Here is a 21,944-nt window from a genome sequence, read left to right as displayed (position 1 = left end):
TGAAAAGGCCATTCTGGAATAGATGATTTCAAAAGAGATAAAAGAATTCAGCTCTTTCAAATTGTACAACTAATTCCTAAAGATAAGATTTAAAACTACAAAAAATAAAGATTTCTGAAGGCAAAAATTCTACATACTTTAGAATTTTACAAAAATGTGATCTTAAAGATGTTTTTACTATTTCTGATTAACATATTATTTTGCTAAATAACATTATCTTCCCAAATGCTATTTAATTACTTGATTATACACAAAAGAATGTTTTGTGTTTTTTTCTTTCTTAGTCCCCTTTGAGTTTTACAGGAAATCCACATTTCTTTAAAGAAGAAAAAGATTGGTTTTCTCTCTTACCAGACCCATAAGGAGGCCAAAAAGCAAAGTGGCAATGACAAAAAAGACATAAGAACACCAGGCAGGAATTCCAAGGGTCACTGTGAAATAGTTGTGAAGATGCTGCAAACAAAAGAAAAAAAATTACTTGTAATGAGGACCAAAAATATTTTAATCATCTTTTCTAACACCAACCTGCAAATGGTCTATCCATACATTTTTCCACAAAATGACCCCAAATATGTACCCAAATGACTCTTAATGAGTAAGTCAAGTTTTTCAACATTGAAATACTCAGAGTAATTATAAAGGTTGTATCTAAAAAGAGTTATCTTTCCCTAGAGCTCTGGACCTGAACAGAACTCTAGTAAACTGTTTTGCTAGTCCTTTCTTCGATCATGATTGTTTTGTTTGTTTTGTTTTAGTCCCTCATATAAATAATTATATATATTCAGTATTTAATCATAACATGGCATCTTTTAAAAAAATGAAATTCTTGGTCCTTTAGAAATTTTTAAAGAAAAATTACTACAGAACCAACTATTTAAAATTGTCTCCATATTTACTTTTTCAAATCAGAATTATTATTCTACCCCTTAACAACTTTATTAACTACTACAAGTAATAAATGCAATACTGAACAAAATACATTTTTTGATTAATTTATTTTAAGCAAATGAGATTTTATTAGTCTTTCAGTAGAGCATACATTATCTTATGCTTACTATTCTCTGGGACTCTAATCACAAATACTTGAAGAGACACAATCTTAGCTAGGAACTAGTTACCTACTAACTCACACAGGGTATAGACATGAACCTGCTCATTTAATGTCAAGATCCACTTAGATGCGAAGTTGCAGAGCTAATGCTGCCCCATGGTAATTTAGTCATCTGTTTTGATCCTTACATTGCCATCAACTATAATCCAAGCAATTTCTAGACACAGGGTAAAATGGTTCCAAGTTATATAGATATAATCAACAAACAGAGAAAATGATTAAATGATCTGCCTAGAACTGATAAAATAGATGAAAATGAATTCAAGTTTCTGTTTAATTTCATATTTCTCAAAATTTAAATCATTCCCATTGGTTTCCTAGTTTATTTTGGGCAATTTAATAATACATTTTACTCTGGCTTAATTCTGAATGAAAGACAAGCAAACAAAAAAGTTGGTTAAATGATCTCATATAATCTGATAGATCTAAATGAAGACTCAGCAAACATTTTAAGCACTAACCATGTAATCAAAGTATTCAATCAACACTTGTTGAATAAGGAAAAGATACCAAATGCTTGAACTAATCACATGAAATATAAACAAACAATTTGTAAAGCTGCTCTCTTTCTTCTGTTGATGGCACTTGTCATCAGTCCGTGCTTAGTCAGGACGATTGCTTATGAAGGGTAGTTTAAAACTCTTTCAATGTAAGTTCAAAAGGTATTATACATTTCCTACTTTAGAACATAATGTTTATTGGACAATTTATGCTTTTCTTGATGACTCAGTGCAATCAACATGATTAAGCTCTGAAATGTGCCAAAAAATTAAGAAACTAATTAAGATACTAAAAGTCAATCTGCCTCCGTGCTGACTCAGGGATGCATTCTGGAACTTGTTTTGTGTCTTCTGATTTATCTCATTTATGTGATTGGAATAAAAAAACTGAAATTTTTAGATGACTGTGTCTTATGCTCTTTCTGCAAAATAAATTATTGCAACTTTCAAGAAAATTTCTAACTTTTAGATTTTAGTAAGTTATTTGCTTTTGAATCATTGCATTCTGAGTCCAACATTTTTTAGCATTCTCAAAACATTATCTTATTGTAATAAGCTTCACTTCAATTCTTATACCAACCCACTCTTGAAGTGATTTGAGCTTCTTAAAGAAACTCTGCCATCTTGTGGTTTTTCAGGTAATTATTACTAAAGACATTAATCAAGTTATGTTTTCACAAACTGTAGATATGAATCTTTATCTGTTTACTTTGAGTTCATAATGGCTTTAGGGACCCTCTGTGAATGTTATAAGTCACAATATTAAGTACCTGGAGTTTTGTTTCAAGATCTGGATAGAACTATGATAAAATTGTTTTGCTCATTTTTTCTTCCATCATCAAAGATTTTTTTGGTCCCCCTTGCCTATGTGTGCATGTGTGCATGTGTGTATGTATGTGTGTCCAAAATAATAACTGACTAACACTTATTTGATTTAATTTTAGATTTTCATGCTTGTTTCTTTAGCCATGTTTCTTTAAATACCTGTTTTCACTTGTGTAAAATCCTGGTCCTTGTTCAACATTACATGTTCTCGTTACAAGGAAGTATTTACTGAAAATGCACTCAAATGTCACCTGATGGGTATGATAACCTATACCATTATATATTATATTATCTCACTTAGGGCTAATTTCTGGCTAAATATATAATTGAGTTGAGAAGACCAAATGAAAAACATCACTACAACAGAGTAAATGAGAACAGACCAATCAGTGGTCAGACTGGATTTAAGGAACCAGGCCAAGGTCCCCATGGTCAGAGGCAGAACCTTCCTTCCCCATGAAGGCCAGGACTCCCTCCAGAAGTCTAAACCATTACAGGCTGAATAAAATGCCACCCAGAGCATCCACCCATCCAAACCAATGTTTCACAGTCTCACTCAAAGCTGAATTGGCCCTGAAAAACAGAGAGTCTTTGGATTTAGAACTTGCCTGTATCACAGGATATATACTCTGAGGTCAAGGACAGGCTTGATCCCTCACACACACAGATCAGAACTGCCAAAATATTTTCCCTATGTGTGAGCAGGCAGAAAGGACTCCTCAGTGGTAGTGGAGTACTCAATCCTCCTCCATGTTCTACCCCCAATATTTGCAATGAGACACAGACTTGCAATCTCTTGTAGAGTCCATGAAAGGAACCTTGTGAATGGCACAGTCTCACTGTAATGTTCTATAAAACATTCTAGACATTTTTATAAGAGGGGGAGAAACACAGTAAAACAAGAGACACTGCTATGTAAATCACAAGGGAATGTTTTCAAGTTCTTTTTAATTTTTTTAGATGTTGATGGACCTTTATTTTATTCATTTATTTATATGTGGTGCTGAGAATCAAAATCAGTGCCTCCCACATGCTAGTCAAGCAGCACTACCACTGAGCCACAACCCCAGCCCTCAAGTTTTAGAAAAGTATTATTCTCCAATGTAAACATGCAAGACCTTTAATTCTCATCCTTGGATATTTATGAAACACTAAATTTTCTGTTATGATAATCTAATCAAAAGAGAAGGTGCTATTCATCAAACAGATTGTCCTCTCCAGGATGTAGCATGCCTTAGTTTAGCTAAAATTTGCCATGTCTATGCCCTTTCATAACAGTGACCTTTAGGAGACATAAGTTATATCCTATATTAGTTTTAGTAATTCACCAAATTTGATCAAACAATATTTTAAATATTTAAACACTAAACCTAGTTATCAAAAGTATGTATGTTGTACAAGTGCCACAGAATTACGTTTTAAGTTTATAATTAGTCTTGTTTAAAATAAAAAAAACAACAACAAAAAAGTATTCTTGTTGTCTATCACCAGAAGGGGAAAATAAAATAATAAAGACTGCAATGATTAATGATTATAACTACAAAAAGTAGTTATCAAATATAACATAAGTGACAGATTCTATGTTAAACATTCAAATAGTTCTGGTAAGAACAGTCTATGTCAGAGAAAGCAAACAGCTTCAGAAACATGAACACAAGGAGGAAAAAGATGGCTTGTGTTTTGAAAGGGAGAAGGATAGTGCCTCTGAAGCATGGTAGCCAATCATAAAGAGAGATAAGAAAACAAAGACTAGAACATCTCTGTCCACACATGTGCCATCGGACAAAAAAATCTCAGCCTGGAGAACCCTAGTCCTGACTATGAAACCAGAGCCAACCGCAGTGCTTCCTAAAATGCAATCTTCTTCACATCACCTTCATGACATCACCCTATACTGCTTTCAGAGTATTAACATTGCATTAAGTTGAATCATTTTAAGTTTTAGTAAAAGTTTAAAAAATTTTTTATATTGCTACTGCCTTAGAAAATCAGTGTCAATTCTGGACTTTGAGGATGTCTCCTCTCTGAGAAACTTTTCAAGTTGTTCACCTCCTAGACTTCATTGACTCCTTTTATGAGTGAAGCATGTGGAATGTCAAGATAATCCATGAGGACAGGATTACTTCTATGAGTTTACACAAAGATATCTAGTATACAGGTGAATGCCCTCATGATTGGATTAGAAAGACAATTTGAATTTGTTGATGGAGAGAACACTGATGATCATTTACTCTTAGCCACATTGTGGTACAAATTACCAATCAAAAATTCCTAGGGTTCCACTGGCCATGGTGGAGCATGCCTATAGTCCTAGCAGCTCAGCAGGCTAAGGCAGGAAGATCGCAGGTTCAAAGCTGGCAACTTAATGAGCTATAAGCAAACTAGTGAATCCCCGTCTCAAAATGTAAAAAGTTGGGGATGTGACTCAGTGGTTAATTGCCCTGGGATTCAATCCTTGTTACAAAAAAAAAAAAAAAAAAAAAAAAAAAAAAAAAAAAAAAAAAAAAAATCCTAGGGTTCAAGGTAACTGCAAAAAGGCTATTCAAGAAACTGCCCTACTTAAGGGTTCACTTCAAATAAGAACATAGGGGAGGCTGATGCAAAATGAAGGAGGACAAATGCAAACCAAATAAAATCTCTTGAGTTCATAGGAATTCAGCTAAGTGGGTATCACAATACCAGGCAACCCTAGAATTCTAAGGTCCAGTTTTAAACTCCAAAATGTCAGACAAGCAAGTTGACTTCACTCCTAAAACAGAAATTCAAGGACTTTAAGGAATCACTAGGTTAGTAGGATCTGATGTTCTAGATATTGACATTTTTTCTATTGTTTTTTTTTCCATTACAGAAAAATTAGAGAGTACAGAAGAAAACAGGTCTTTAAAATCAGCCAGAATTCCAGTATTAGAGAATATCATTGTCAAGAATCTATTTGATCTGTCTAGGCATTTTTCTATGTAAGTGATACATAATGTTTTGCTCCCCCCAATTAATAAGTTGCATCTTTCTTTTCAGAAAAATTTACTTCTAACAGCTAGTCAAGCAGGAAAGTTGACTGCTGAGGAAAAATTGACTTCTATTTGTATACATATCCACAAAATCTCAGTAGGATAAAAGACTATAGACAGACATCACCAATCTTGCTTCTCTAGCTTTAGACACATTACTTCTTTCTTGCTTAAATGTTTTTATCTTCTTTCTCTGAGACTTTCCACACTTTGTTTTAGCCTCATCCATGATCTCTCTGTCTCTCCCTCCCACACCACGTGCTGTGCTTCTTCTGTTCATTGTTAATACTACAGTTTTACTTCTGTTCATTGTTAATACTACAGTTTTATTTTATCTAGACATAAGTTAAAAACAGATGACATTCCAGACAATTATATATTTGACCCTGACAAGAGACTCCTGAGCAAAAGAAAAAGTCAGATAACTAAGCAGGCAGGACAGTCAGCTAAGACTGCTAAGTAAGGCCAACAAAGCCAGACTATGCCAAGATTTGGAAATGGGGACCAGAAAGAACTGTTGGGACATCAAGGACTAGGCCTCATCAGGCCAAATATCATAAATCTTGTAAATAAGAAGTCAAGAGCTAGTAGAATGTACTAACTATATATCTTCCCTGATATAGTCTTTCAAAGTAAAACTCTTATCTAGCATCAATGAAAGTCATGATTTTTTTCTCAACCTGGAGGATAAATTCACCTATTAATTTTTACATCATAGGTTCTGTGCTAAGATCTTGCTCTCAGTGCTGTCTGATAGCCAACAAATCTACAAGGCTCAGATATCTATTAGACTATATGATAATCAACCTTTAATGTCAACATACTGCAAAAGGCAAAATCCCTTATTCTCAATTTTCGGATTGCAATTCACAGTTCTCAGCTCTTGACTAAACTTCACACCAATGTTAATAAATCAACAGAAGGAAAACTTATGAAACTTAAAACTATTTAGAAAAAGGAAAAATACTAATTATTGTTGAATGTGATTTTAAAAATGCCAAAAAAAACAGTTAAAGTTTAACCAAAAAGACTGAATCCAAGTCTCTGATTAGCTTCTTGTAAAAAAACAAAACAAAAAACCCCCCATGAAATAGATATCTAACAAGGCAGAATATATAATTAAGAAACTGGTATATGAAAGGTTGTTTTTAAATTTCCCTCACTATATATAAATGTGTATAAGAAACAGAGTCTTCTTGAGTTCTTTAAATGTTAGGTTTCAAATACGATACCATGACCTATGATCATTGTTTAGAAAAAAACATAAACAAGAATTCATGTCTGAAGAATTTTTTAAGTATTTTGAGCTATAATTAATTCCAGAGCACTTTCATTCAATCTTTGAATTTAGCCTCCTCTACAGGAAAGGGAAACAAAAGGTCAGAGACATAGCCAAGGTTATATAATGGTTCAACATTTTAACCTGAACAACAGTACACTGAAATAACTAAGTGAAATTTTATAATTACATACAGCAAAGGTCCACAAACAATAAAAAGGTCAGATAAGACATATTTTAGGCTCATGAACCACAACTCCCTGTCAGTAACATCTACTCAACTCTACCACTATCATATAAAAGCAGTCATAGATAATGAATACTGAATGAAAATGGCTGTGTTCAAATAATGGTTTATTTACAAAAATAGTGGCCTACCCATAGGCTATCATTTAGTGACCTTTGAAATATACTAATACCTTCATACTTAGATAATCTGATCTGTAGGGAGATTTGTCAATGAGAAAATTAAAATACTATATATGAAATAAAATGATATAAGCCCTTTTGCCTTGATAAGAATTTTAATTTCCAATACAAAAAAAAAAAAAGATATGACTTAGACAAAGTAGCGACAGATCCCTGATCAAATTATGCCCTTGTAAACACAATTTGTATAACTTAAGGAGAAAAGCAGAATTTTCCTTTTGCCTAAAAGCTACACATTTATTCTTAAGAACCTCTCTGCAAATATAATTGTGATGGTTTTACTTAAGATTACTCACCCAAATCTTGCCAGAGATGCTAAAAAGACCAGCCATTCCAGACATCCTTAAAAAATAAAGAGAGAAGAGAACAACTGGTCATGTATACTAAGAAGAAAAAGAAAAAGAAAAAAAAAAAAAACCCACTCAGATCAGAAGGACTACCCTTCAGTGATTTCACTACACATTGTTCTCTTTCTTGGATTGACTTCTGTTCTTACACAGTTTACAATCTGTGGTCGTCATTTGAATCTGCCTAAGGTAAATACATTACAATTTCTTGGCTTTTTCTCCCTTCATTGTATATGTCTGGCAAAAATCCCAAACATAAACATCTGAATGTCTCTGGGGAAAGATTACATGTACAGATGAACCCCAGCCTAAGTGAATACTCAGTTCTACCTATTCTTAGAGCATTTTTTAAAGACTCTGGGATAATAGCTCATTTCCTCTTCCCTCTCTTTAAACCTTACATGTATCCCCACTCCTAAAATACTCATTGCTAACAAACACCTTGAAATCAGAAGTCATTATGTGATCTCTCTTATCTTTCTACCACCAAATCTAAGTCTGGTGTATACCTGCATCTACCTTATCATTTCAACAAGAAATTCTATCTTCCCTACTATGGTCCAATTACTCTTGTACCTTAGTTCTTTTCACTTTGTCCTATTAATGACTTGATTCTTTCCATAATCCCTTCTTCCAGTGTTACTCCATCTCTGCAGGACATCTCTCCTCAGCATGCATATATATTTCCTCCCATCTTTTAAAAAGAGCAACCCTAGACCTCAAGTGTTCCTTCAGTTTCACAGATGAATTTTTCCAAAGAATAGTGCTCACTATTTCTTCCGTATCATATCTTCTTAACATTCAAACCTGGCTCTTACTTGTAAAGTTAATATTACATGATCTCACTTCTATGTCCATGTCACCATTTGATCTTCCTTAATCTCTTGGTAACAGGAACACAAGTAACTACTCCTTCCTTCTTGAGTACCTGTTATCTGGAAAATGGTACACTCCGTTTTTCTTCCTGCCTCTCTGCATTCATTTTGAGTTTTCTTTTGCTGACTTATTCTCTATGCAAAATCTTAATTTGGAAATAGTTCCGGGATCAATACTAAGCAATCCTATTTCTTTCTAGGTGTTTTTTTTTTTCCCCTTCTTTAAACACCATGTAGGCGTGTCCTAGATGGACACCTCTATTTGTGTTCCTGAAATCATGGAGACCCATTTCCATGTAACCAATTTAACAGCTCTACAAAGTCTACATCTCAAATTCAATAAGTCCAACACAGAGTCATTGATCTTCTCTTGCCTAAATAAGTAAGTAATACAAAGATTCATCTGCTACTCAAATGTGAAACCCAGTTTTCACTTGTGAATTCTCCCTCTTTTCACCTTGGCCAAGTCTACCTTCAAAACATACTTTAAATCCATTCATTTCTCCTTCTCCACCACTGTCACTCTCCTACAAGCTATCATCTCAAAAGATGGACACTATGAAATACTTCTAACTAGACTCTGATCATTCATTCATTTCTCATTGCATGGACTGATAACTTCCAAGTTTGACTCTAGGGTCACAGGCTCTACAGAATCTAGCTTCAGCCTGCCTCTTACTTGTAAAGTTAATGTTACTCTTCTCCCTTGCACCATGATCCAATCTGGTCACCACTTTGCTCCACGTGTACATCAAGGTGCTTACCAGACTGGGGCTTATGTTCATGCCATACTTGTTGCTGGGAATAGTCTTCCCCTGCTCTTTACCTGGGCTAGTCCTTCTCCCTCAGATCTCACACTTCAAGTTCTTCCCTCCAAGCAATTCCTCCTAAACCCTCCCTTCTAAATTAATAGGCCCAGAACCCCTCAGTTTCTACCTATCTTAGTAAAGTACAGTTTTGTTTGTTTGGTAAGTTGGTTTTTGTTTTGCAGTGCTGGGAACTGAACCAACTATGCTATTTTTGTTTATCCAGATTATGACTCTTGATATCCCCAGTTTTTTCTAATCTTACTCACTTTGAGTTACCTAAAAATAATAGAGGGATCATGTCTGTCTCATTCACTGATAAATACCTAGCACCCTGAAAAAACATCTGGCATAAAATTAAGGCTTAATTATTTGTAGAAGAAAGGCTAGAGGTAAGCTGCTTTTAGGGTAAGTTATATGTTTCTTGAACATTAATATAGAAGCCACTAGATGATTTATTCCTGAAATATTAAACCATTTGTTCCTATGTTAGTAGGGAAATTATGCCTGCATGTTAAAATAAAATTAATTATAAATATGTCTATTTGAAATTAAAACCAACTATGGAAAAAATTATCATGATCTGGCCTTATCTTTCTTGCCAAGTATTATAAAGTTTATGATCATGGCCAAAAGTTTTTGCCACTAATATTCTGCCAGGCAGTTAAAAACCACATACGCTTTATTTTCACATAAAACACAACAAATAATTTATTCCTTTATAAATTATTTCCTGAATTACTATAATTCAGGAAAGAACTGCTCCTCTATCTTACCAATAATATAAAAGAAAAAGAAAGAAAAACAACTGGCATTCAATATGATATTTTATAAAGAGAAAGTGGTCAATAGGCAAAAGCTGGAGGGGAGGCTTTCTGTAACCCATAGAAATCTGGCTACTCAGTTCCCAACAGAATAAAAACTACCTGAAATACAAGTGGATCATAAAATCAGAAACCCTCCATGAGCCAATTATGGGCCTGATTTTATGATCCACCTGTATTTCAGGTAGTTTTTATTCTGTTGGGAACTGACTAGCCAGATTTCTGTGAGTTACAGAAAGCCTCCCCTCCATCAGGGTAACTTGATACCTAGTATTTTGTTTTTAATACTTTATCATTAAAAAATTTAAAAATTACGTTAGAGAAGCTGGAGATTTCCAGCCAGTCAGAGGTTCAACTGACTGCCATTTCTTCTCTAAGATGTAATTCTGTAGGTCTTCGAAGATTCCTGGACCACGGTAACGGCGGAATATTCCATCCTTTGCACTACAGATTATAAGAACAAGTAGAATAGAAATAAATCAAAATATAACTGGCTATAGATCATAAAAATCAAAATAAGTATGGCTATACATGAGAAATTCTAAAACTGAAAGCATTTAACATTTTGAAACTTCAAGCAAAGTTCTCGACAGTGTTTAATTTGCCAAATTATTTTTCATTACTTTTGCTAGAATTATTTTAATTTTTCTGCCTAAAAGCAAAATAGCCATTATTATCAGATTTAAAATATTGTATTCACATTTCCAAACTTATGGCATTCAGTCCATCCACTGGGAATCACAAGAACAACAAAAAAAAAACTCACAATCGCCTTCAGTCTTCCCTCCCTCTTACCTTCTTACCATGGTCAAGTCTCACCAGGGCAAGTGTCTGCATTTACCATTTTCTTCTCTTCATTACTCATTCACCACTCAGGGAGACTGTTGTGAGGGAGGGTCCTACTCCTACAACTCCACTGAACTTGATTGGGGTTCTCCAATGACTCGTAAATGCCACGACAATGGAGTACTTTTCTAACATTTTTCTTTCACATGATATTGGCACTGTTGACTACTGGACACTCCTTCCTTCTTCCCTTAGCTTGACATTTTTTTTTGAGGGGAGGGGAGTGCTGGGGATCCAACCAATGGCCCTGTGCATGCTAGGTAATTGATCCATTAATGAGCCACACTCCCAGTTCATTTAAGCCTGAATTCCTACTACTCTGACCATCCCTTCTCAGTTTCCTCAATCACTGTCTTCCTTGGCAGATGTCCTATTGGTCAACCCCAGGCTCTAGCCTTCACCTGCTTCACATCTCATTGTATATGCTCTCCCTACATATATTTCAATTGATATTACCCAAGCCCAAGGAATCCCCAACATGTATTTCCAGTCTAATCTTTCTTCATAGTTCTAGATCCTGACATCAAACTGCCACTGGAACTTCTCCATTTGGAATCAAAATAAGCACTTAACACTATATTCTCCATTCTGGTCTCATTTTATTTTAAGGGCTTCTGATTTTGTAGGCCAGAAATATTACATGATAGTTTTAAATGACCTGTTGGTAGTCATCACAGACTGTTCCTTCCTTGGATAATAAGTCACCAAACCCCAATAATCTCATCTATAAGAACCTCTGAAATCCATCTTTTCCTTTCTCTTTCCCCTGCTACTGAATCTCTCTAGTCTCATCACCCAGCATGATCCAACCGTACCTGTGGACCAGCCATACAGAAACCGTTAAAATTCTCAGAAGGTGTCTCATTTCTCTGAGCTTATTTATGCTATTTCCTTTATCTGGGAAGATTTTCTTCACCTTGTTGGTTTAATTCATATCTACGTACCCATTAAGAGTTATCATACTTTATATCTATATATAGGGGTCAGAGAATCATCTCTGACCCCTACTTATACCTTTTTCCCCATCTGATATTAGGCTCTCTTTCTCCACAGCACTTCAGGCAACCTGATATTTTGACATCTATCATTCAGAGCAATGCAGGCTTTCCTCTCCTCAAACACTCTGCTAAACTAGTGGTAGTCATGAAAAACTCCTCAGAATACCTGGTATATACTGACTGATTTATAATCTTTGCAAGACCAGAAAAATTATGTCTACTTACTGAAAAAATGCAGGAAGAGTGGTGACAAAGAAACGGCCACTCAAACCTATAAGAAGCATAAACAGAAAGGGTTATAAGTCAAATTCAGAGTAAACCGAGCAACTTAAGTACTAAGAAAAAGCTTCCTCAAACTTACCTTTATATTTATAATCAATTATTAAAATAATTAAAATTTTTGAATCACATTTATTATTTCTTTTTTGACTTAAGGAAACATTATTTTTATATATTTTGATTACATAACACTTTATAGTCACTGACATACAATTTGCTTATCCTCCATGTGTACGCTGGAATTTCCTAGCTATGTGCCAGTTGGTAATATAGAGAGGTTGAAAAGATACCTATAAAGTCATACAATCTTAAATACTAACTTCCCTATTTATTAATTTTATGGCTTTAGATCAATTATTTCACTTTTCTCTTTTTTATTGGTTCTTTTTAGTTTTACATGACAATAGAATACACTTTGTTCTAAGCATGAAATATAATTTGTTCTAATCAGTCCCCTTCCCTTCCTTTCCTCCTACCCCCAATTCCATTCCCTATACTCAAGTGATCTTTCTGTTCTTTACTTATAGTTTTTTTTTTATTAGTGTCTTGTGGATATACTTGATGGTGAGATTTACTGTGGTATAATCATATATGTACCTTTCTAAGTCTCAGTCACTTGCTCCATAAAATGGGTATACTAAAACCTAATTGAGCCAGGCACAGTTGGATATACCTACAAACCCAGTGGTTCAGGAGGCTGAGGCAGGAGAATCGTAAGTTCAAAGCTAGCCTCAGCAACTTACTGAAGCCCTAAGCAACTTAGAAAACTCTGTCTCAAAATAAAAACTAAAAAGGGCTGGGGATGTGGCTCAGTGGTCAATCATCCCTGGGTTAATTTCCCAGTATCAAAAAAATGAAATGAAATAAAATAAATCTAACTGAATTATTCTGAAGTTAGATTACATCAAGGATGTTAAGAGCTTAGTCTGGTGCCTAATAAAAAGTGAGGAACTCAATAAATCACAGGTAATATTATTATGAGTTATCAATTTAAAAAGAAGAGTAAAGAATATAAACTGTATAAGATCACATATAATCTTTGTACATTCATAAAATTCCCAAGTACTATAAAAGGAATATGTGTGTGTTGTGTGTGTGTACACACATGTAGGTATATATACACACATATTACACATATATCTCATATAGATACATACACACATATATCATATACACACATACACATGTATGTATATCTATGTATGCATGTACATATATACATATATGTGTGTGTATATATATATATATATATATATATATATATATAAAAGCATGGTTTATATAAACCATGCTTTTCCAATTTGTCTTAGCAAACATTACTGAACACTCAATACAAATAAAATGCTATACTACATATATTTAAAGGCAAAGATTATGAAACCCTTAGTAACTCCAACAAATATTTACTAAGAACCTTATTTGTCGCAGAAACTATGATGATTGTTCAAGACAGAGAACTTTGCTCTCATAGAGCTTACAATCTGGAGGCAAAGGAAAAGAATTTAATCAAATAGTCACAATCATGATTATAAACAGAGATAGATGATGTTGAGAAAAAGGGGCATAAAACAATATTAATGAGACTAGAAGTAGAGAACAGATCCCTGCCCTTCAAATGTTTATAAAAATGATATTTTATAAATAAATTGTATTAATGAGGGCATCAAAATGAGTAAAGAGAAGGAATGCAAAAGAACCCAGCATATAAAATTAACAGAGACATCATTCTAACATTTCTCATTACTTCTACCTTTCCCATTCAAGAATAATCCAAACAAAATGAAATAACTATTAAAGTAAACTTGCTCAAATTTTAGATCTTGAAAGTCACCTGAACTTTGAAATACTGAAGTGTTCCTTTTAACAACATGAGAGATTTACTGTTAATTCATTTTATAAATTAAATCTATATTCAACATAATACTTTACTGATCAACAATAAGTCTTCTTAAAGGAAGATTCTGTATTTCTTCTCATAACAGAACAAATGGACTCTAATAAAACTCTTAAGAAAACACAGCACTTGAGGGTATAAAAGTCAATGTCACAAAAAGAAACATTTACTATAAAAATTTTTCACTCTATCCTTTTTTAAAAAATTGTTTTGTCAGCTATAAATATGCCAGTGACCCAAGGAGAGGTCAAATGAGGATTTTATTTTGACAAGCACTTCTGAGGGCATTTTCACCTCTGACGTGACTTGGAATTCCACCAGAATAAAAAGCAAGGATACCTCTGCTGTACTAAACTTTCAACTCTAAATTGCCATGTAGAAATGTATTGGTATTTCTAAGTATTTAAAAATTATTACATGCTTTGATTTAAAATAATTACAAATAGTGTCATGTTTTACTTCTTTCCTAGCTATTAATTCTTATACCTCTCCTGAAATTTTATCTGAGATTTATAGTGTTGGGGAAATACATTTTTCTTACATGGTTTTTTAGTTGGAATAAAAAATAAACAGTATCTCATTTGTTCTTAAAGTTTTTTTATTTAGATTTTGTCAGAATAAATGGAATTTCTAATAAATGTTATATATCACTGCAATTTTCTTAATCTGCTTTTAAAGTCCTTTATATATGTTTAGTCATCATCAGCTATAGCAATAAATAAGTAAATGCATAAAAGTACAAAAATTTTCTTAAATATTTATTTACACAATACAGAAAATACTTCCAATTTCAGAAGCCAGCATACCTGTGATTTAATCTCACTTCTGCCTTTTTAATCTGGGGTAGATAATTTTAAATTCTTTTATATTTATTTTTTGTTGTAGTTGGACACAATACCTTTTTATTCATTTATTTTTATGTGGTGCTGAGAATCGATTATTTTATGTGGTGCTCAGGGTCTCACACATGTGAGGTGAGCGTTCTACAGCTGAGCCACCCCCAGCCGGATAATTTTAAATTCTCTGGGCTTCATTTTTTTTCTTATACATAGGCACCATATTTTCTACCAATTAGTATTTAGGATTAAATAATTTTATATTTATATTTTTAAAACATATAGAATTCAGTACCTGATATATGATAAATACTAATAATTGCTAGCTCCGATATTTTATATTTAAATCTCTGATTAAATAAGATGATGTGATAGGCACAAACTAATTTTGTCTGCAGTTCTTTGTAAACTGCACATTATTTTGGAAAATATAAATTATGTCCATACAAATAAATGTATCCATGAAAATAAATGAGTACAAAGAAAATAAGAAAACGAAACAAGTAACAGATAGTCTCTAAAATTTTACTGCATTTTTCTGGTTCAGGCTAGAGGGTTATACTAAAACACTTGTTGCCAAAATTGCTAGATTAAAATGTAGGAAAATTTTATGGCTCTTGATATGAACTGCTGATTTGTTTTCTGTAACCACTGTATCAATTTACAAGGCCATAAAATGATTCATTTAAAATAAAGACTACTGCTAATAAATAGTACCATCTCAAGATTGCTTTCATTTATACTTGCTTTTGTCAATTTGACTTCAAATGACAATACATGTGTGGAATATTAAGAATAGGATTGCGGCATAATAGGACTGTAGATATGAGTACAGTTTATTCTATAATAATATACCATCAGTGAGGATGAATTCAGTAAAACCAACAACAAAATCTAGAAGAGCCAATGTCATCTTTGAAGTGTGACACACTACTAAAACCCTTGCAGATGTGACACCATAGGAAATCCATGCCAGTGTTCCAAACATGTTCTAACCTTTTATACTGATGCTATAAAGCAACAAGAGACATCTTTTCATTATCTGCAAAATTAAAATATGAACACTCTGTAACATATAGGAACTATCTGAGGTTGGGACTTCAGAATTTAAAACCAGTAAGCCAAGTGTGAATTTTGCAAAGAATTAGAACAGCATGGCAGCAGCCATTTCCAGGAGCACATGATAATTCACTGCAGCAAGCTGCAAAAAGCATGTGGATTCTGAAATTCAGAGTCTGACCAACACTCCCAAAATTTCTGTGTGACTTTTCTATTGTAAGGGTGGCTTCTACTTTAAAGTAAAGACTATAGCACAATGTAAAAAGGGTATAAATCCAGAATACACAAAGTTTTAAATTTCTTATCAGAAAACACATAAAGATTAAAAACTTAGAGGAAAAAAATTATACTGGTATGCAAAAACACAATAGAAATTAAGGTCAATATTGAGAAAACTAATAGCTTTTGTTCTACTTTTTATCAGCTGTGATACCTTGGTCATGTTACTAAACCTCCTAAGGCTAAGTTTTCTGAGTTACTGTCATTCCTCACAGAATTATTATAAAGCTAAAATGCATATACCTAACACAATTACAAACAAAAATAAAGGCTTATTAAATTCTAGTTATCACTAAAGAAAGTGAAGGAAAACAACAACTAAAAAAAGTAGAACTAACCTAATCTTTGAGATTGAAATAACGTTGCCAATTATAGTAGAATACAAAGTTGTTATATTATAAAATTTAAAATATAACACTAACTGAAGTTCAGCAAACTAAACTGACTTCTGCTGTATTAAATTGTGGTTTAAGAACAATGTTTATTCTTAGCTGAGGTAGGGTCTGGTTTCCTTCTAATCCAGTGACATAGCCATCACCCATGGGTGATGTATGAGCAGCTACTGCTTTTCTATCCCTGTCAACTAAGCTCATCTGTATGGAACAAAAGGTTCAAGTACATAAAATTCAATTTCAAAAAGAGAACCCAACTGAAATATCACCCTATCTATACAGTATTAAACAGCCAATGTAATGTAATGTAACTTAGAATCTAAAGCTTGTCCTTTCCTTGAATTCTACATCTCAGCTATAAAAACACAATATGTTTATAATGTCTGTTTTCATAATTGTGAAATATCTTTTATTTAGAATACATAAAGGAGAAGAATCATGGGCATGACTAATGCATTTTCTTATGTATGAACACTTAAAAATATTGTTGCTTTCCTGATTATAAATTTTACTCTTAGAGAAAAATGAAATTACTACTGACTAACATGCCTGTGGCAAGTCAGTCTTGATGAAAGAATATGCAAATGAAGCTCTATAACCAAATAGAAATTTGCACAGAAAAATATCCAGTAGAGAATACAACAGACACTGGTATTGCTATATGTATAAACGTGGCTGTATAACCAATGTGATCCTGCAATCTGTACGTGTGGAAAAATGAGAATTCAGACCCCATTTGAATCAAATGTATGATATGTCAAGATCATTGTATTGTCTTGAGCAACTAATAAAAAAAGAAAGAAAAAAGAAAAATATCCAGTAGAGTGCTCAACTTGGGGAAAAGTAATCAATAACATTTCAATGGTTTTCCATTACTCATTCAGGATAATAAATTTTGTAAAAATAAATAGTAAAATTGTTTCTAGGCATAGGGACAAGCTGCCACATAGGTTTGCCTGAGAGTTGGTACCAGGTTATATACATGCTTGCGCCCTCTCTCCCCTCACCCCTCTCCTCTACCTTACTGGCTTCTACTTCTCTGCTGAAAATTCTTATCCTCCAAATGTTGGAGTGCCCAAGTTCTCATTCTCTAGCACATGCCCCCTAGGCAATCTCAATTCTTCCTTTCTCTAGTTTCAAATATCTGCACAAATGATCCTCAAATACATCTCTCTAGCTTCTTTCTAAATGGATGTTTATTTAACACTCTGAACTTAACCCATCCCAAATATGCTCCTCCTCAGAACTTCCTCCTGTCTCCCTATTACATTCTACAAACAATCCATCAGGAAATCCTACTCTCAAATCCAACCACTTAACCATTACTGCTTCTAAGCTAAGCTATAGTCTTCTCAACTCTGAATTACTGCATTAACACCCTAATTGTTCTCCCTACTTTCCATTTCTGGCTCCCTACAGTCAGCTTTTTCCACATAGCAGCCAAAGGGAATTCTTTTAAAACATAAAATCACATCATGTCACTTCCCTACTCAAACCTTCCAGAATCTTTCTTCTTATCATCCTTCATATAAAATCTAAACTCCTTGCCTGGCCAAAAAGACACTTACATAGTCTGCTGCCTAGCTACCCCTCCATTTCCATTCATTCAGAGTACACTTCATTGGCCCTTTCATTGCTTTTGCAAATAAGCCAGGGATACTCCTACCTGCACATAGTGTTTGCTCTACCTGCAATGCTCCTGCCCCAAATCTTGTTGAAGTTCACTCTCTTATTATATCAAGACCTCTGGTTTAAAGACTTCTTCCCTGGCCATCCTATTAAAAAAAAAAAAAAAAAAAAAGTTTCTCCCATTGATTTCTACAATTTTTACCTTTTTATTTTCTTCTTATCGCCAAACCCTATCTGACATTATTTTTTATTTGTATTTATTACTACTTATCTCCTTTACTAGAATGTAAGCTCAATGAAGAACCAGCCTTCTATATTCCTTGTTTACTTTTCAAGTCTGATGCATGGTAGGAATTCAAATATTTGTTGAATGCATTTTATAAGTCCTATTAAAGGGTTAATGAAAGCATGAGGTTTGAAATTTCAAGTAAAATTATAAACTTAAAACAGTATAATCAGAAGCATATAGCCATGCATCATTTAAAGATCAGAACATGTTCTGCCAATGCATCATTATGTAATTTTTTGTGTATGAACATCATAGAATGTACTGACACAAACTATATTCTACAAACAATCTACATCATTAGGCAATAAGAATTTATGGTACCACAGTCATCTATGCAGCCTGTCCTTGTCCAAAACATGATTATGTAGCCCATGACTGTATTCTCTAGGACATTCAAACATTCATGCATGTATAACTTTGTCTCCTAATTTGTATTTATGAATTGCAGTCTTCAAGATTTTATCATTTAAAATAATTTTAGAATCTTTTCCTTAAAAAATTGTGCTAATACATAAAATACTTTTATTTCACTGAACTTTATTTTCTTAGTTATTCTTGTAAAATACCAGATGAAACAGTCATTTTTTTTGTATTTCAAATATAATTAGTTTACATCTACATAAAACTTTAAGTTAACAATAAATGTTTTAAAAATATTTCTTCAAAGAAATTTCTCTTACTGTATTCTTGATCAAAAACAGCCAAAACCAAGAACTAATAATTATAATTGTCCATCCCCAAGTACAGGATGGACAGAAGCAACTTTGTTCCAATGCTTAAAAGGTAGAAGCCTGAAGACTCATGGCTTACATGGCTTATAATAAAAAATATCTCTCCATGGGTTTGTTCTTATGTCCGTATTAACATATATCATCCATTCTTTTGTCCAAGTAAATGGTACTTCATTACTTAGTTTTTTTTAAATTCACAGTTATTATAGAAAGGTAAATAGCTACCTTTCCACGCTTAACTTCTTTTTCACTTATAAAGTGACATCATAGCTAAAAACTGAATTTCTATAAGATGACTGATAAACTTTGAAAAATAGGCACATTCAGAGATTTAGATCATAAAAGCCCACAACTTCTCAACTTATATATAATACACAAAGTTATTTTTAAACTACAAATACAAATTTATTGTATATTAGATTTCCAAAATATGAAGTATTCGCTTTTACTCTTTGGTGAAGTGATTCTTTTTCTTAAAAAATTACAGTCCTCAGAGCTTATAAGTATAGATGGAATGACAAAATTAGATATTCACCATTTTGGAACCCACTGAGTCAGGTAAAATCATCATGAATCTTAAAAATCCTAAAGTATCATTTCACTGATTATTTGCTAATAAGCAGGTTGTTTCTAAAATATTTAGATAGTTAGTGTTACCACCTTAACCAAATGCACACAATTAACTTCACTAATGGTGATAACATTTGGCTTTTGCTGAGATGCAACACAAAGTCAGAGTATCACCTATGAAGTACTATTGCCATAATGTCTAGCCAGAATTGAACTATACCTCTGGATCAAAATCCCACTTTATAGAAAATGCATAAAATACGAGAGTAAGTTAAATATCACCATAAGGAACACATAGGTAGAGGGGGGATCCAACATGGCGGCTGGCGAGGAAGCAGCGATTCCAATGTCTCCACTTTAACGGGATAAGAAAGACCCATTGGAACAGATGCAGCCTACCTACGGAGGAACTTCTAGCAAAATTCCCTTAGGAGGAGAGCTGCCGTGAACTGGTAGGTTTATTCGAAGTGACAGCTGATCTCTCAACACAGACTCTAAAAGCTAGAAGATCCTGGAATAACATATTTCAAACGCTAAAAGAAAATGGGTTCCAACCAAGAATCGTGTATCCAGCGAAATTAAGCTTCAGGATGGAAGATGAAATTAAAACCTTTCACGATAAACAAAAGTTAAAAGAATTCGCAGCCAGAAAACCATCTCTTCAAAAAATCCTTGGCAAAACATTACAGGAAGAGGAAATAGAAAATAACATGGAAAACCGACAGTGGGAAGTAGGACAGTAAAGGGGGGAAAGTAATCAAAGAGGAAAACAAATCAGGTTTAGTAACATTAATAAACAAATATGGCTGGAAGAACAAACCATATCTCAATATTAACCCTAAATGTTAATGGCTTAAACTCACCAATTAAGAGACACAGGCTAGTAGAATGGATCACAAAACAAGACCCAACAATATGCTGCCTACAGGAGACGCATCTGATAGAAAAAGATATACATAGACTGAAAGTGAAAGGTTGGGAAAAATCATACCATTCATATGGACTGCGGAAACAAGCAGGAGTGTCCATACTCATATCTAATAAAATAGATTTCAAGCCAAAGTTAATCAAAAGGGATAAAGAAGGACACGTCATACTGCTCAAGGGAACCATACACCAACAAGACATAACAATCATAAATATATATGCCCCAAATAATGGTGCAGCTTTGTTCATCAAGCAAACTCTTCTCAAGTTCAAGAGTCTAATAGACCACCATACAATAATCATGGGAGACTTCAACACACCTCTCTCACCACTGGACAGACCTTCCAAACAAAAGTTAAATAAGGAAACTATAGAACTCAACAACACAATTAATACCCTAGACTTAATCGACATATATAGACTATACCACCCAACATCAAGTAGTTACACTTTTTTCTCAGCAGTACATGGAACCTTCTCAAAAATAGACCATATACTATGTCACAGGGCAACTCTTAGACAATACAAAGGAGTAGAGATAATACCATGCATCTTATCTGATCATAATGGAATGAAACTGAAAATCAATGATAAAAGAAGGAAGGAAAAATCAAGCATCACTTGGAGAATGAATAATAGGTTGCTGAATGATCAATGGGTTTTAGAAGACATCAAGGAGGAAATTAAAAACTTCCTAGAGTTAAATGAAAACACAGACACAACATATCGGAATCTATGGGACACATTGAAAGCAGTTCTAAGAGGAAAATTCATTGCTTGGAGTTCATTCCTCAAAAAAAGAAAAAAAAAAAAAACAAATAAATGATCTCATACTTCATCTCAAAATCCTAGAAAAAGAAGAGCAAAACAACAGCAAAAGAAGTAGAAGGCAAGAAATAATTAAAATCAGAGCTGAAATTAATGAAATTGAAACAAAAGAAACAATTGAAAAAATTGACAAAACTAAAAGTTGGTTCTTTGAAAAAATAAATAAAATTGACAGACCCTTAGCCATGCTAAGGAAGAGAAGAAGAGAGAGAACCCAAATTACTAGCATACGGGATGAAAAAGGCAATATCACAACAGACACTTCAGAAATACAGAAGATAATCAGAAATTATTTTGAATTCTTATACTCCAATAAAATAGAAGATAGTGAAGGCATAGATAAATTCCTTAAGTCTTATGATCTGCCCATATTGAGGCAGGAG

The 21,944-nt window shown here is 33.5% G+C and overlaps 1 protein-coding gene across 1 annotated transcript in view; it reads right to left on the bottom strand.

Annotated features, from left to right (window-relative positions):
• Tmx4 (thioredoxin related transmembrane protein 4) overlaps nucleotides 1-21,944 on the bottom strand; it is a 42,750-nt gene that overhangs the window by 8,188 nt on the left and 12,618 nt on the right. Inside the window, exons 3-6 of the mRNA XM_026385794.2 lie at nucleotides 12,074-12,119; nucleotides 10,320-10,448; nucleotides 7,449-7,494; nucleotides 352-453 (exon numbers count right to left, since the gene is read on the bottom strand). Of these exons, the coding sequence (XP_026241579.2) occupies nucleotides 352-453; nucleotides 7,449-7,494; nucleotides 10,320-10,448; nucleotides 12,074-12,119 (323 nt within the window). The remainder of the gene's footprint in view (nucleotides 1-351; nucleotides 454-7,448; nucleotides 7,495-10,319; nucleotides 10,449-12,073; nucleotides 12,120-21,944) is intronic.

This window comes from Urocitellus parryii, chromosome 6, assembly GCF_045843805.1.
Source record: "Urocitellus parryii isolate mUroPar1 chromosome 6, mUroPar1.hap1, whole genome shotgun sequence".
In the NCBI taxonomy this organism is placed as follows: Eukaryota; Metazoa; Chordata; class Mammalia; order Rodentia; family Sciuridae; genus Urocitellus; species Urocitellus parryii.
Note: the sequence above shows the minus strand (reverse complement) of the source record. Positions and strands in the feature narration are given on the sequence as shown.